The 17,086-nt window shown below is 37.6% G+C and overlaps 2 protein-coding genes across 2 annotated transcripts in view; both read right to left on the bottom strand.

The window, feature by feature from the left end:
• Positions 1 to 6,672, bottom strand: part of LOC113044969 (capping protein, Arp2/3 and myosin-I linker protein 3-like) — a 54,879-nt gene extending 48,207 nt beyond the window's left edge. Inside the window, exons 1-2 of the mRNA XM_026205023.1 lie at positions 6,490 to 6,672; positions 3,252 to 3,346 (exon numbers count right to left, since the gene is read on the bottom strand). Coding sequence (XP_026060808.1) covers positions 3,252 to 3,346; positions 6,490 to 6,547 — 153 coding nt within the window. The 5' untranslated portion in view covers positions 6,548 to 6,672. The remainder of the gene's footprint in view (positions 1 to 3,251; positions 3,347 to 6,489) is intronic.
• A 2,011-nt stretch (positions 6,673 to 8,683) lies between these two features.
• LOC113044970 (tripartite motif-containing protein 16) lies at positions 8,684 to 13,256 on the bottom strand. Its single transcript, XM_026205025.1, has 6 exons — positions 12,865 to 13,256; positions 11,480 to 11,575; positions 11,128 to 11,370; positions 10,849 to 11,008; positions 9,660 to 9,719; positions 8,684 to 9,538 (listed from the first exon to the last, which is right to left on the bottom strand). Exons 1-6 carry the CDS (start codon positions 13,201 to 13,203, stop codon positions 8,952 to 8,954), a joined length of 1,485 nt encoding a protein of 494 aa, XP_026060810.1. The 5' UTR covers positions 13,204 to 13,256; the 3' UTR covers positions 8,684 to 8,951.
• Positions 13,257 to 17,086: the final 3,830 nt, after the last annotated feature.

Here is a 17,086-nt window from a genome sequence, read left to right on the forward strand (position 1 = left end):
AGCAATCTCCTCTGCCGCCCACCCCCTCGCTAGCTCTCTCTCTTCATTGCCCCCTCTCGTGATCCTCTCCCTGGTGTGTTCTTGTTCTCCAAGACCAGCTCTTATCCCATCCCCTCTTCCAACATCACACAATCACTCTCTGCTGTGGGTCTACAAAATATATAGTCTGTATGTGTGTGCACACACAAGACTGTGTGATCTCCAAGTGAATGTGTACGAAAAAGTGTGTTTGAGAGATTTTTTTAGGTCCGTGCCTAAAGGCTTGAGCTGATGTCTTGCTGAGTGCTCTATACAGCTGTATCGGGGCCAGAGATGTGCGTGTGTGTTTATGTGTGTGTGTATTGATGGATGTGCAGATGAGGGTGTGTTTTGTAAGCTGGTACAGTTGGCATTCTACTACATACACATACACACACAAAACCCCTGGGGTAAAGGAGCAGCGAGTGACAGACCACAAGCAAATATCTCTACATTGGGTGTGCGTGTGTGCGTGTGTGTATGTGTGTGTGTGTGTACCCCCAAGCGCTTGTCATAGTGTCGGACCTACATTTAAATTTGCTTTGCTCTTTGGGCACAATTTCTTACCATCCACACCACAGTCATAAGCACATTAAACTACCGAAAATACACACTTGACATCAATCTGACAGAACAGAGAAGCGAGCCTGAGTAAAGCATATAATGTGAAGAACAGAACAATGACAGAGAATGAAAAAAGAGCTGTCTAAGACACAGTGGAGAGGGGGAAGGGGGAAGAAGATGAAAATATAAATAGACAGAGTCAGAAAGAGGAAGAGAAACAAAGGCAGATTGGCAGGGGGTGTGAGGTTAAAGGAATAGTTCACCACAAAATGAAAATTCAGTTTATTTGTTTTTACTGTAGACTGTATTCACTTTTAATGAATGGAAAAGAGCTGCAAGAACATTCTGCTAAACTTTTCTTACTGTGTTCCACAGATTCCAAATTATATGTGGCTGAGTACTGGCTGAACTTTCATTTGGGTGAACTTTCCTTTCATTTTTTTCTTTTAAAGTCTCCCTGCAGTCACTAATTGAATCACTTCAAACTTATATTTGATAATGAAAATGATTTACTTAAACATTTTAACTCTGAAAATAATTTTTTCATGCCTTATAACGGTTTAAATATATAACTCTACACCCTGAACTCATTTATTATACACACAACCATGAACATGCAAATTAGCCCCCGCCTCCACTCAATCACACCAGCTCAGAAAAACTGCTCCACTCTCACTTGGTTAATAGAAGCAATAAACAATACACAATGACAAGTGCGGCTATAATGGATTAAAGTAGCCAGTTATTTTTGAACCACAAACAAATTCCGTTGAATACGTCATATACAAGTCAATGTAGCAGAATAGCAATGCTTTTTATAAATCGCTCTCTACATCATCGGACACATAACAGTAACTAATATCGTTGTGTAACTAATGTAACACAAACCACGTTCCTGTTCGCCATCTAAGAGAGTTAACTTCTGAAATCGGCAACCTTCGGTAGAAATGCTTTGCTAATGATATGAAAAATCCCATCCCAGTTGACGAGCTTGGTGAAATGTTTGCGACAGTAGAAACAGGGTTGGATTCAAACCACATGTTTCAGAGACTGTTTTGCTACACTGCAGCTTTAAAGGGAACTCACTGAGCAGTGGTGTTAACCAATTTTGTCTTGAAGCATATTAATAACACCAGACAAACAGTGTTAAAATGAGATTTTCACCACAGGGGGTATTTAATAAAACAAAATAAAACAAGATAATCTGAATACATTTTACAAGAAAATACTATTTCAGTTATTCCACTTGAAAATGTTACCATTAATTCACTGTTAGTTTCCAATTCCTTGTAATTATTTGTGAAATTTATCTGAGTCACAATTGTTTCTATATCAAGCGTAGAAAAGGAAGATCTCTCAGGGTTTGTGTCAACGACAGTCCATTGACACTCAGCAGGAAATGAGTTTGATTCCTCACCTCAGTCACCTCCTTCACTCTGTATGTGTGTGTGTTTGAAACCAATCTGGATGATTAATTTAGCTTTTGTGGCTCCAAACCCTGGCATTTCAAGTCTCCAGCTGCTTTCAGTGGTCTTGAAGTGACTATCACACACACACAAACACACACACTGGCATTCGTGTGCCACCTCTTCTCTCCCCATCCTATATCCCGCACACACTCCTTCTAGAGTCGGTCGGTCCCTCAGACCCAACAAGACTCAATGGCCGCAGTAATGCTCACAGCTCAGCAGGGGTCCAGTCTCCAACTATTTCTGTTTGTGTGCGCACACAATCACACGTACATTGCTTTTATCATTGATTCCACTGCCCATTCTCCAAATGGACTTGGCAAAAACAACCCAACCAGCAGGCAGTAAACACTGCACACACCATTACAGAGGAGGAAAGGGTAAAGTCTTAGGCTCATTGTTTTTGTTGCTGCTGGATAATAGAAGCACAAAATAAAGGCACAGAGTGGATACACATGTTTAGCCAGTGCTGATGGGTTTTAAAGGACTACTTCACTCCAAAAAAAAATGAAAATGAAATTTTGACCATTTCAAAACACATCTTCTTGTTTGTTGCAAACCTGGATGACTTTCTTTAGTGGAGCACTGTTTCAGAACAGGGACTGAAGCTTTCAGCTTGCAGTAAACACCAGGCTGCTTCAGTCAAGAGCTGAATGGTCTGAATGAGTCATTCACGAATAAAACTAATTCAGTTTTTGAGTTCAAGACACTGACTCAATGATCCAGTCAAAGCTAACTAGAAGTGAACATCATCAGTGAAGGACTTTTTAAATTTCTTAAACTGCCTTGCATTTCAGTCTGTTTACTTTGGAAAAAGTTAAGAAACATTTTTTTATGGTGCTTTGGCAATTTTTTTTTTCTTTTTTTTTTTGAGCCCCGAAAGCTTCAGGGCTCTTTTGTAATTATATGTCAAATAAAAATATTGCCATATATGATACCTGATAAATGTTTATATGTAGACCTTAATAAAACCTATATGAGGATACATGCTGTTATTTATATTTAGAACATATATATTTTATGATGGCTATATATGTACATGACACATGTCCAAAAATGTATCACACATACATAATCAAATATGTTGAAAGAAAATTTTGAACAACCTGATGATAAACGACGACACCATTTAATTTTTGTCAACTGTACTTTTATGGACATATGGCTAGTTAAATATGGAAGTTAAACGCAGTGCCTTACCAGAATCCGATCTTCTGATTTGCCACTCTTGTTTTCTACTTTGATAGCTCTCACCAACTTGATTGATGCCTTGTCGATAACTCGTCTGATGCTCTCTGCAAAATAGAAAGGCGATGCATTAATGGCTGGAGAAGCCCTCTGTCTATCTCAGACATATTTTCACTGCACACAGGGTTAGAAAATGACTGCTTTATATGCTTTATTTTTACACCTTGTCCACTTGTGTAGGTGGTCTTTCTGCATGCATACTGTACATAGCAACACAAATAAAATAAAAAAGCACTTCAATATTTGCTTTAAAGCGAAAGCAGAAAATAAATGAGAAAAGTCATACTTTTCATCTGGCTTCGCACATACTGTATATGACACCTGTGATCTAATTCCTGGAATATGCATTTTACACTTTTACCAAGAGGAAAGACTCAGAGAAGGAATAGAAAGCCAGAGCGAGCAGAAGAAGAAATAACAGAGGAAAGAGAGAGAGGGAGAGAAGGATCAGAGCAAGACAAACAGTTAATGCAGTCGCAATCAACTTTAATCTGTGTAAGACCCAATCACGGGATCCTAGGCTTTCTGACAGACTAAGAACAGCAAAGGGCCAAACTAGAGCACATGTTTCCATTACAGCAAGAAACAGGGGGATAAATAAATGGGGTAGGGATATGTAAATGTGAACAAAGAAAGAGCAAAAGAAAATGGAACAAATGGAATAAGTGATGGAGTGAGATTTAGATCAGATGGAAGAAGTGGTGACTGAGAGAAAGATGGAGAGAGAGATCACATATTTGTGATTTTGCTCCCTTTTTAATAGGGGAATCTAAAAGGCTGATGTTTTCTAGCAGCACAGAACGTATTCAATCACTGTCCTTCATATTGTGGTAGGTGATCTGTCTTGCCCACTATTCCCCCATTACTAAACCTTTGCTAACTATTATTTTTATATCTAGTCTTATTTTTCATCTTCAATTAATGTTACCATTTTAATGTTTCATTTTTTTTAATGTGCTTATTGTTCCTTTTTTGCACTTTTAACTTTTAACTTAAATGTATATTTGTCCTACACTAAATACAGTTTCATGTTTCTCACATGACTCTATTGTCTCTTCCTTCTCACATAATCCAATAATCGCAGCTGGAGCTCAGTAATCTACATGCAGTTATATATTTATTTAGCAGGTAGCCATGAATTAAGCTTGGTGTAGAGGTGGATTTATTTAAATGATGACTGATTCTGCATTTTCCCCAGTTTATTGTTTTATTTTATTAGTAATTTTATCCTTTTAAAACATCAAAGATATTCCGTTAAAATTTAGATAGCATGAATTCAGGCGTATTACTATTGATATGTTTATTGTCTAAAGCGGCATAATTGATTTGAATTTACTCTACAGTGTGTATGAGAAAGTTTAGGTTTTTAGTCGGGACTGTTCACCATTTTTGACTTTTCAGCTTTTCCAAAAGAAAAATAATATTAATACACCATCGTATCTGAGCTATTAGAATCTGTAGATTACTGCAAAAGTGCTGATAATGATACAGATGGTACAATGGAAGGCCACATGATGACTCACAATTCATCAAAATTCGCATCTCAAGTGACCAGTAATAGAATGAACAGTGTCACCCACACCAACATCATCACAAGCACCTCAAATGGCAGAATAATGCAATTGACATGAACTAAATAACTTAAACACTCCAATGTAATGTGCATAGCCTAATTAATACCAGATTATATATATATATATATATATATATATATATATATATATATATATATATATATATATATATATATATATATATATATATATATATACATTAAAACAATTTCACACAAATAATAATGTGAATTGCACTTTCCCCATAAATTCTAAGTTCATTATACTTGTAAAAGCTATAAACTTATCTAACCCAGAATATTTTATCCCAAAATATTTTACCCAGAGCCATCGTCAGGGAAAGACAAATGGGAACACTGTCCCGGGCCCAAAGCAATGGGGCATATTAAGGTCTACTAGCTTACTGGTCCCAATAATTTGGTCCTGTGCCCTGTAAATTAAAGTGACAACCCTGACATTACCATAAAAGTATATGTATTGCCATGTTAAATACTCAATATCACTGTAAATTATAAGACAATAAAAACGCTTTATGGTAAGATAATGTGTTGTCTCATACTATATATGTCTATAGTTGTGATTCTGGACCACAAAACCAGTCATAAATTGCACGGGCATATTTGTAGCAATAGCCAACAACAATAAATAAATTATCGATTTTTCTTTTATGCCAAAAATCATTAGGATAATTTGTAAATATAATGTTCCATGAAGATATTATATACTTTAAACCCTCGGATTCCAGATATTCAAATATTGTCCTGTCCTAACAAACCATACATCAATGGAAAGCTTATTTATTCAGCTTTCAGATGATGAATAAATCTCAGTTTTGAAAAAGTGACTCTTTCCCCCAGTGCAATAAATTGAAATAGAGAGCGCAAACGCCTGGGAGCAGGACAGTAAATACTGGGTTAGTAATAGTGATTAATTACCGAAGGAAGATAATAATGTGTGAGGGTAATTAACAGTGAGAGCGCTCCAAATGACAAACTGCTAGTGTGTGTTCTGTGTGTCATTGTATGTGTCAGTAAGTGTGAGGACGCATCACCGTGCGCAAAGATGACGACCTCTATGATGAGTGTGTTCCATCAGCCCTGAAGACACACATGATGGATGTGACTGAAGTGTATCAGCTTCTCCGTGAACTTGCGTCAGCAGCTATACACAAATGTGTAAAGAACTGAAAGTAGGCTAACTCATATCTGAGACACATCAAAGAGAGAACAGCATTATATGTGCGCTCGGGCACACACAACTACCTACACACTGCAGGCGAACGCAACAGACACACACACATACAAAAATCCAACTGATCGATTTGCACAAATTTAGCCTTTTGAAGATGGACACGAAGTGACCGTCATTAAAGCGACGATATGCACACATGCTCACCCGCTAAATGAATGATTCTACCGTTAATCACATGCAATCTGTATGAGAAATCATTACATCTTCACAAATCTGCCGCCTTATCAAACATTCAAGGCTGTGAAGATTTCAAACCACTAAAACACAAAGCACCGGGCGCGAGCGGGGACGCGCTTAACAAATCCCACGGTGCGCGTGTCGAATGTCGGATAGGAAGAAGAAAAAGAGCGATTGGATTTAATCACCTGTCATTTCCCGACTCACGGGGAGAAAAGCAGTCGCGACGGTGTCTTTGGATGCCATGACGTCCAGCGCCCTCTCCTCTTCCTTTCCTTATCAAGCAGGAGCAGCTATAATGCACGCTCTCACTCAGCCAATGCCTATAAACATATCATACTGAAGAGAAGAGAGCCAGCGAGAGGAGGAGGAGAGAGTTCACACACAAGTGTGCGTGTATATACTGTATGTAAAGTAATAATTTAATAATGTACACGCAAGGTCTGTGCCTGGATGGGAACATGATTGAAGTCCTTTCATCTTTTGACTAAATATATAGACGTGCATGATAGATAGATAGATAGATAGATAGATAGATAGATAGATAGATAGATAGATAGATAGATAGATAGATAGATAGATAGATAGATAGATATAAATTATTTTACTGTAGTTTTTTGATAATATAATAATGAAATAAAATGCCACTTAAGTGTAGGCTACTTAAAGACTGTTATTGACACTCTTTGACACAGTGCACTTTGTAATAATGTCAAATTAAAAGTTTTACTTTTAAAGTACAATATAAATCACCATGTTTTAATAATATTTTGTCATGCTTTAAAGAGGTAAGCTTAAGTGCTAAAGTACGTTAAGTGATTGATTATAATTTTATGTTTGTCATATTACAATTAAACATAATACAATTGAAATGTATTAAATTGCAATTCAATACAAATGTTTAATTACTAATAATTAAGTTAATTATTTCCATAAGTATCCATTTAAAAGTATACTAGTGTATAGATATCTAGCTAGATAGGGTTGCTCGGTAGGATTTTGCCATTAAGACACTTTTTTGTTGCAAAAACATATACATAACCGTATCCCTACCCCTACCCATAATTTATCCCTATAAAATCAGAGGAAAATGTTAGTTGAATAACAATGGTGTAGAAGCACTCTGGTTGTTGGACTAATATTAACATTTCACCAGATAGGTCCATAATAACAGGTAGTAAAACAAGCAGGAAATGTTCTGTGGATTACTGTTAGCTTTGAGGATAATAAATATGCTAGTGTTCTCTTAGCAAAATAGCAATTTTAGCTTGGGAAAACAGGCCATAAATATTGATGACTCATCTTGCACTTTACACATTTTTGTCCAATCAAATGATCTTTAGAATAAGCCCCCCAAGACCACCTGCACCTGACTAGCCTATAGGGCTATTAATTAAAAATAATAATAAAAATAATAATAAACACTGACAGGCTGCCTGTCTCAGGCAAACCTCTCTATTCAACAGGAAATACATCAGTGCGAGAAAGAAAACTGTGTATTATACAACAACTTACTCCAACAGCATCAAGAGAGTCATGCACCTTGTTAGCAGTAAGTGACAGACCTCAGCATCTGCCTGCTGGGTAATTGCTAGGAGGTGTTTGTGCCCAGCATTTCGAGTCTATACAGTGACTCAGTGTATAAAAACGGGTATTTATAGAGACTAGTGTCAGTGTCCTTGGCAGTGAGAGAAATGGTTTCTTTCATAATAGAGTATTTTAAAATCCCCGTCACTCATAAAAGGATAATACAGGCAGAAAATGATGTCTGTGATTGGACAGAACTGTAAATGGGCTCCCTGAGGACCATGGCACACTTTCTCTCTCTATGATGTTCGCTATTAGTGCCTATCCTTCCCTCTACACACATTTCCTGCGTTTCTCTGTTGCTCTGGCATTGCTTGCTCTGTTGAAACCGTGTCTGCCCTACACTTACCCCTAGGCTGATTTTGTGTTTGGAAGGGTGGGTAGCAGGGGGGAGTGCAGGAGGCGACTGGCTTTGGTTTTGTCCCTTATACCAACCCTCTGGGCATCGGTATCTGCTCAATGAGATATTGTGTGTGTGTGAGTATGTGCATTTGTGTGGTTAAAGGGGGGGGGGGTATAGGTCTAACTGTTGGAACAGTAAAAGATTGCAGCCTGAAGGGAGCATGACAGGAGAGATGGACTAATGCATAACGGAAAAATAAAATATAGACAGATAGTGGGAACAGGAACAGACATAGTTTGTGGATGTGGCGGAAGGATTAGATAGACGACAGATCAGCAGATGTGAAATGGATATGCACTTGCAACATTAGTATAAGGAGATAATTTCATAAATATTCAGAAGATGTTAAAAATAGAGATTGTGCATATTGCTATCGTTTATAAAGCAGTATATAAAATCAATCATTTAATAAACATGCAATGATTTATAAAATACAAAACATGGATTTTTTTCTCTTTGTTTACTCTTGGCTAAATTTAAGCTGTTCATAATTACAGATGCTGCTATAAAAAGGCTGAATTTAAAACTTATCCAGTGCTGCCACCAAGTGTCTACATGCAAAACCCACATCTTTCCTCCAAATCCTAATGAATGATTGCATACTAGTTTGAGAATTCAGTCAGTGAACTTCATGTCAGCTGCATGTGTAAACACTACAACTTACAAACTACCAAACTTAAATGGAGAAGAAAGGGATGTTTTGGTCTCATTTTTCACTGGATCGCAAAGTCTCACGTAGGAACCATTCCCAGCAAGTCCGAACCCAGGATAAACAGGCTCTTTAAAAACAGTTTGGTGCTTATAAATGAGACTCATGTTGTCAGACACGTTGTAAAATGCCAAGATTCCAGCCCTGTAGTCCAAATACACTCCTATTTTTGAGCCATGTGATTGAAACGTCGAAAATGTTGTCTTATTGTCGTGCCAAAATTCTATATGGACACGTTTACAGCGTAGTCCCCATGACTGGGCATTTCTCCCAAAGAGTGTACGCTGCTTGCCTTTTCTACGGATCCCTTGGTAGGACACAGCAATGCAGACCCAAGTGCCCCCGCCAATCTCTACTTCCCAATATTTAGGGGAGCCTCTCAGACCTTCGTTGCACAGGATCTGTACCCTGCAGTTAAATCTCTGAGTGTGTTCAGGATAGTCCTGAAGCAGGTGCGAGGCCTTCACCTCCTTGTTCTCATTCCTCAAGATGAGACTTTCATGTGCTGAGTTGGTATTAAAAGTGAGTTTTGATGCATCTGAGATAGATAGATGGACATGATGCAACATTAGTACACCAAACATAAAGGAGTATGTTGCATTACCTCACAATCAGAAAATAAATGCTTCTGCGTGTTCAGTTCTATATCGGAAACTTACACTGTAGAAGCTCCTCTCGTGTCTGTGGTGGTGGTGATCTTACGATTCTAGTGTTTTTCACTGCAAAGAAAAATAGATAAGGTGATTTGCAGACATAGGGTGCTTCTTAAAGGATTAGTTCACTTCCATAAAATAAATTCCTGATAATTTATTCACCCTCTTTAACCACAAATGCTCATCTTGCACTAGATTTACTTCACAAATTACATAGTCACGTTGGGAAGGTCATGTGTGATGAGGGCGAAAGTACCGACCCAGTGTTTACAAAGCAAATGTGCAAAGAAAGTCAAATGCCTAATACAAATGATGTTTTATTTACAAGGTTAGGGAGGAGCGCGTCAGATACTTAGCCTAATCAACACCGGTGGACCACAATCAAGTGATCAATACCACAGTATAAATACCGCTGACTTACCTCTATCCATTGACGGTTTATCAGCATCCCTCCTCCACCCCATCTCCTCACTTCGAGGTTCACTTTACAACTATACGGGGAGGGGGGGGGGTACTCTAGGTTTGGGCCATTCCCGAGCTCGGAGCCCATCCCTGGACAGCACGCCAAATATGCATTCCATACCTCAGCTAAGCATATGTAAGCGTGAAAAAAAGGTAAAAGAACAATGTCGGATGATTTTGAATTCGGGGGAGAAAACAAGATGGAGTTTTTCTGCCTACCCTCCCTTTTTAAACTGAAGAGCACGGACGAAGACCAAACATGACCTTTCTAACTTGATTACATAACGCATGAAGTTGCGCATGCATTGTGGAGCTATTGCAAGATGAACATTTGTGTTTAAAAACAATAGAAAGTTTATTAATTTTTATTTAAAAAAATGTAGAAAATGACTGATCATTTCCCTAGATAAGACCGTTATTCGTAAGCACATTGGCTGCCACTGAAGTCCACTGTATGGAGAAAAATCATGGAATGTTTTCCTCAAAAAACTTAATTTTTTTGCGACTGAAGAAGGAAAGACATGAACATCTTGGGTGACATGGGGGTGAGTAAATTATCAGGAAATGTTTATTCTGGACGTGAACTAATCCTTTAATTGTAAGGCTGATTAAGGCTGTCTCCTTCTGAGGCTTTCAAGATCGAGTCCTTCTCAACACTAGAATGCAGCCTTTCAAACGGAAAAGTACCCATAATATTAACATTAAATATATTTAAATGTAAACTTCTATTAACCTTTTTTGGAAATCATGAATAAACTCAACTTGCTGGTCGTGTTTAGCTTTTCTATTAGTTCATTAACCGCCAAGGAATCACGCTCAAAAGAATTGTACGGATGCACGAGGAAGACAAATGGTTTTTTATACTCAGTCAGTGAGGGCATAGACTCAGCGCTCTGGAGAAAGAGAGAGAGAAAACACACCTTAGATGTGACTTGAACTTTTACCTAAAAATTTTACAAGACAATTCAACAGTCATTCTTTTCTGTTTCACAGCCATTTGTAATCACTGTACCTCTAGAAATTGAACATCAGTGTTAGTATGAGAGAGCAGCTGCAGGCGTTGTAAATCTGCATCTAAGTTCCTCATATTACTGATCTCCTGCTGTAGAGTCTTTATAAATCCCTCCGCTTCTTTCACTGCAGACTGTGTCTGTCCTTGAATCAGCTCTGTTACTTTGCTTTGATTGTCCTTGATAGACTGGATCAGCTCAGTGAAGTTCTTCTCATTCTTCTCCAGTGCTTCAAATGCTGAAGCCTAAGAATGAACAGAGTGCAGAGTGGATGTCTTTAGCTATGCAAGCAATACAATACTATCGGCAATGAAGACAGTTACAGTTTCAAAGCAAAGATAAATGCCCTCTAACCTTGAAAAGCTCTACAGCTTCCCTCAGCTCTTGCACATCTTTCTCCTTAGCTTCAATAACGTCATTGGTCTGCTTCTGCAACTCCTCCAACTTAATCTTAAAAAGATTAGTTCAGTGGCAGCTCAACTCAGTAGTACAATTCTAGTGTTTTCAAGCCTTTTATGAGACAGATTTAGATTCATTTCAGCCACATAAGCAACGTGTCATGCTAACCACTGGTAATTGGCTGGTATCTGGCCATTTTTGGATGATCAGCCTCAGTCATTTAAAATGTCTGACTGTCAACTTATAAAATCTAACAGAAATCTTCAAGAAAATATTGAATATATATATATATATGTATATATATGTGTTTGGACACACCTTCTCATTCAAAGAGTTTTCTTTATTTTCATGACTATGAACATTGTAGAGTCACACTGAAGGCATCAAGGGCTATTTGACCAAGAAGAAGAGTGATGGGGTGCCGCGCCAGATGACCTGGCCTCCACAGTCACCGGACCTGAACCCAGGCGAGATGGTTTAGGGGTGAGCTGGACCGCAGACTGAAGGCAAAAGGGCCAACAAGTGTTAAGCATCTCTGGGGGAACTCCTTCAAGACTGTTGGAAGACCATTTCAGGTGACTACCTCTTGAAGCTCATCAAGAGAATGCCAAGAGTGTGCAAAGCAGTAATCGAAGCAAAAGGTGGCTACTTTGAAGAACTTACAATATGAATATTTTTTCAGTTTTCTCACACTTTTTTGTTATGTATATAATTCCATATATAATTCCACATGTGGTAATTCATAGTTTTAATGCCTTCAGTGTGAATCTACAAATCTTCATAGTCATGAAAATAAAGAAAACTCTTTGAATGAGAAGGTGTGTCCAAACTTTTGGTCTGTACTATTTATATATATGTGTGTGTGTGTGTGTGTGAGTGTGTTTATCACCGTAGCCAAAATTCAATTGCATTAGCCTAAATCACATGAGTTTGCAACAACAACAACAAAAAATTATATATATATATATATATATATATATATATATATATATAATATTTTACAATATTACTGTTCTTAATGTATTACACAGGTAAATGTAAACCTTTGTGAATTCATTAAAATAATCTGGGTGTGGTTTAATCCTTGGAATCCACGGAAAATAACAGGCTAACATATACTTTGGATTTCTAAGGGGAAATTTAAGATAAAGATAAGATATTTTTTTTAGCTATAGGGTGACCAACTCTGAAACACTCATCACAAAAATATTTCATTATAGCACCCATTAGCCATATCACTCACATAGCAGTTACGGTCACTACAAAACCAACACCAGGCTACCACTACTAAACACAGAGTCCTGGTCCAGATATTTTGCATTCCAAATCACATTTCTGACCTGTTTTTTGGCCACTTCCTCTTCCACTGGGATGACATCATGACCTCTGTGTTTATCAGTAATGCACAGGTGACAGATGCACAGCTGGTCTGTGCGGCAGTACACAAAAAGCATTTTGCCATGATCAGGGCAGATGTTCTCCTGCAACACTGCGTTCGGCTCCACAAGCCTGTGCCTCTTTCCCACATGCAAAGAGTTATGCACGACAAGATGATGCTCACAGTATGATGATGCACACTCAACACAAGTCTGTTCAGCTTTGCGCTTCTTTCCAACACATGCATGACACTCGACATCTGTGGATCCACTTGAATGAAGAGCTGAAGCTGTTTCCTCCATGACTGTGGATCTGCTGGCGATGGCAGTACTTGACTGAGTTTCGTTTCTTTGTAAGTATGATTATAGCACTGGCAATGCGGAATTCAAATGTTAAGGATAAGGGTGTGGTTCCGGGAGCCAGAGCAATGACTCACAGGACTGCTATTGACAAGACCACAGAAAGAAGCCAAACACCATCCTTTAACTATGAATAAATCTAATCTAAAAGAAACACACACACCAAAAACTCTCATGTACTCTTTTTCCCCTATGCTCAGAGAATGAAGGCCACAAGACGAGCTTCAGTTTTATAATAATGAATGTTCAGTTTTATGTAATGTATTTGCTTATGAATTAATTTAGTTTGTTATTTGCTTTAGCTGAACTGCCCTTAGGCCAAACGACATTTGGTTACAGGACTTCAAACAGGGTTGTTGGTGAAACACAAGGACAAATATTCTTCTCATGAGCAAAATCGAATTCTAACATAGCTTGACTTCAGTATATAATGTATACTGAATTTTAAACAGTATCGAAAATATGCAAAAATGAAAGTACATTATTCTCACGTGACCTTGCTACCTTGCAGTTTGCTGTACATCGTGGTTGTCGATTACATTCGGCCATGTGGGACATGTCAGATCTTTTGCAAAGCTGGATTTGTACTACTTTTCTAAACAGTTCACAGGGAAGAATACAGCTAATACAAATTTAGCATCTCAAGTTGTAGAGCAAAGTTGTCATTTCGTTGTAGCCTAATATAAAGTCTCTTTGTGGTGATATCACGGCGGGAATGCATAAACATCTCCCGCTTATTTTACAGCTGCGCACATTTTTAGAGAAAGAGTAGGCTTATGTCCCTCGCAGCTTACTTTATACAGTACATTATCATCTTGCTTAATTACTTGTGCAGTTATGGTTCACTCAGTGCACACAATAGCTCCAACTTGCCTCAACACACTAGCCTAGAAGTTTCAAGTATAGCAAATAGACTTGATAAGCTGGATCGATTAGGGTTGAAGCTAAACTCTGCAGGACACCGGACCTCCAGGACTGAGTTTAATGACCCCTGGACTAGTCTGATGATGTCTTTCATACTATTCTGGACTTTGACAGTGCAACTTACTTGGTAGTCTATGGGACAGTCACAAGCCTCCTGGTTTTCATCCAAAATATCTTCAATTGTGTTCTGAAGACGAATGAAGCTTTTACGGCTTTGGAACGACATGGGGGCAAGCTATTAACTACAAAATTTTCATTTTGGGGTGGAGTATCCCTTTAAGAGACTGGTCTTTTTCAACCTGGGATTGTAATGGCTCATTATCTCAGTCTTTATTTTTCACGATCTTTGCAAAGCATGCTTGAGTTTCACTGCAATTCCAAGCAGTCTTCTCCTGTCAGATCTTTCTTGTATCTTTTGCCAGATCTTATCGACGGAATTTGAAGAGCTAATTTCAAATAAACACAAATTAAACCAAAGGTAGAAACAACCGAATGAAACCAGTAATACAGTAATAATTAATAAATTATTACATTTAATCTTTTTAGTAAAACTTGAAAATGTATAGGCCTATAAGTCAAAATAAATTGTTTTCTCATATCCCTTCACGTTTTAATTCTGTTTAATATGTCTGCCCCATTACTATCCATTAATCTTTCTTCAGGGTTCTCTTATCCTCGGTTTCATTTTCATATGGCTTATAATTTTTCTCGATTTCTGCTGAATTCCATAAACTCAAATGGCCTGTTTTGAATCATTGTTTTCTTGGTGAATGTGTAGTTGTAATGTTCTTGTCTTCATCCATCCGAATAAAAACTCGTTTTTAAGCATTTTCATTCTACATAGATTCTACAGGGAATGTGAAACCCCTGGAGCTATAGACATCTAACAAAAATCAAATTGACACCTGGTTAATAAGTCATAAGTGGCGTAGTGGTTAGGGAGTTTGAGTCCTTACCCTAGGGACGTGGGTTTGAGTCTTGGGCTGGCAAAACCATGACTTAAGTGCTCTTGAGCAAAGCACCAAACTCCCAACTGCTCCCCGCAGTTGGCTGTTCACTGCTGTGTGTGTGCACTTTGGATGGGTTAAATGCAGAGCACGAATTCTGAGTATGGGTCATCATACTTGACTGGATGTCCCTTCACTCTCCTTGTGCTTTTAGCTAATGCAACAACATTCATATTTGTAAGTCTGTCTGGAGCCACTGTACTGTGCAGAATAAGCAAGTTTGAGAAGTTCAAGTTAGATATCATATGGTGGATTACTTCACGCCTGTTGCCTTGCATATTTACTGTTAACATACCAAGAATAACTCCCTTGTGTTTCTGAAATAGCTGTCATTATTCAGTAGTGTTGAACTAACATAAGCCCAGTCTTCCTCACCGCATACAAATAACAGTAAGTGAAATGAAATAAGAAATCAGCCAAATGAAATGTAATTCTCACTTATATGCTAGTTTTTTTCTTTGTTTCCAATATTTGAACTGTACTTCAAAAATTCTACAGTTCTGGTCCTCCCCCTTTGACGTTGTGGAATAAAAGTGAAACAATGTGTAAAATGTTTCAATTTCTGCTTCACTGCTGTGGAGGTAGGTTGGCTGCCTTTTTATGCTTTAATATCCATTATTATTGAAACTGTAATTAAATTAATACAGTTTGCAGTGCTATATAGAAAATATTGTTCTAAAGAGAATTGGTTCACTATATAAAAATAGAATTTTGAATTAAAAAAATAAACACTTTCAATTTCACATTTTCAAATACTCTATAGTTATAAGACTATAGTTACAGTACTTTTTTATTGATTACATGATTACATTTATTGATTCTCCCTCATTCTTTTTCATAAAACTCACAAAGTCCCTGCAATTCCTTCACAAAATCCAGTTTGTGAAATTATGATTTTATGTAACATTTAATGCACTTCTCGGTGTTAATAACTACAAATGAAGTATATTTTCTTTCTCAGTGTATTTTGATATCAATATGGTACAAAACTGCTTGCTTACAAAAGTACTCTAAAAGTAGTCTGATTATGTTACCCTAAAATGTGTAATTTAATGGATCATGACAGTTTTTGACATGCCGTTAGGAATCAGTAACAGACTACAATTTGTAAGTAATCTACCCATATAAAATTCACCAAATATCAAACTTTTTTTTTCTTTTAGTTTCAGTTCAGAGAAGCTGCCTTTACATGCCTTTAAGTTATGTCTAATTTAAATGCACAGATATTTGCTATGCAGATAAACTGATCAATGTGTTAGAAGTATAGACTGTTTAAAAGAATAGTTGATGAATATTCTGTCATCATTTATACTCATATTCATTCCAAAATTCCAAAATGTTCATGTTTTCAGTCTATATAATGGCATGTTGTGGACCTCAATGACTTTTATACTCCTTTCACAAAAACAGTAAAAACAGAAAATATATATATATATATATATATATATATATATAAAAAGTCATACAGGTTTGAAATGACATAAAATAACATAATTTTCATTTTTTTAAGCAAACCATGAAACTAACTCATGTATTGCAACATTTGTCTGAAGTTTTGGTTCCCAGACATGAGAACTATTGTGGGAATACAGCAGCAAGATGTTTTGGACTTCTGTAATTGTGACCTCTTCTTGTTCTTGTTGCCCTGAGTGTTTCTCTGATGATATTCAACCAAACTGGCACAGAGGCAGACAGTCCTACATAATGTATCATGGCACTACGATGTTGAATGCGATGAGGATCCTGAGCGAGGGCTTCTCTTCTTCCTTTGATGGCATGCTGGGACCGGGAGTCTATGTCACTAGAAGTTTTGAAAAAGCCTCCCGTTACCCTCTGCATTCAGACGGGGACATGCTTGCTGTGCTCAGACTCAGCGTTAAAGTGGGAAGGATGAA

This window comes from Carassius auratus, chromosome 27 (assembly GCF_003368295.1).
Source record: "Carassius auratus strain Wakin chromosome 27, ASM336829v1, whole genome shotgun sequence".
Lineage (NCBI taxonomy): Eukaryota > Metazoa > Chordata > Actinopteri > Cypriniformes > Cyprinidae > Carassius > Carassius auratus.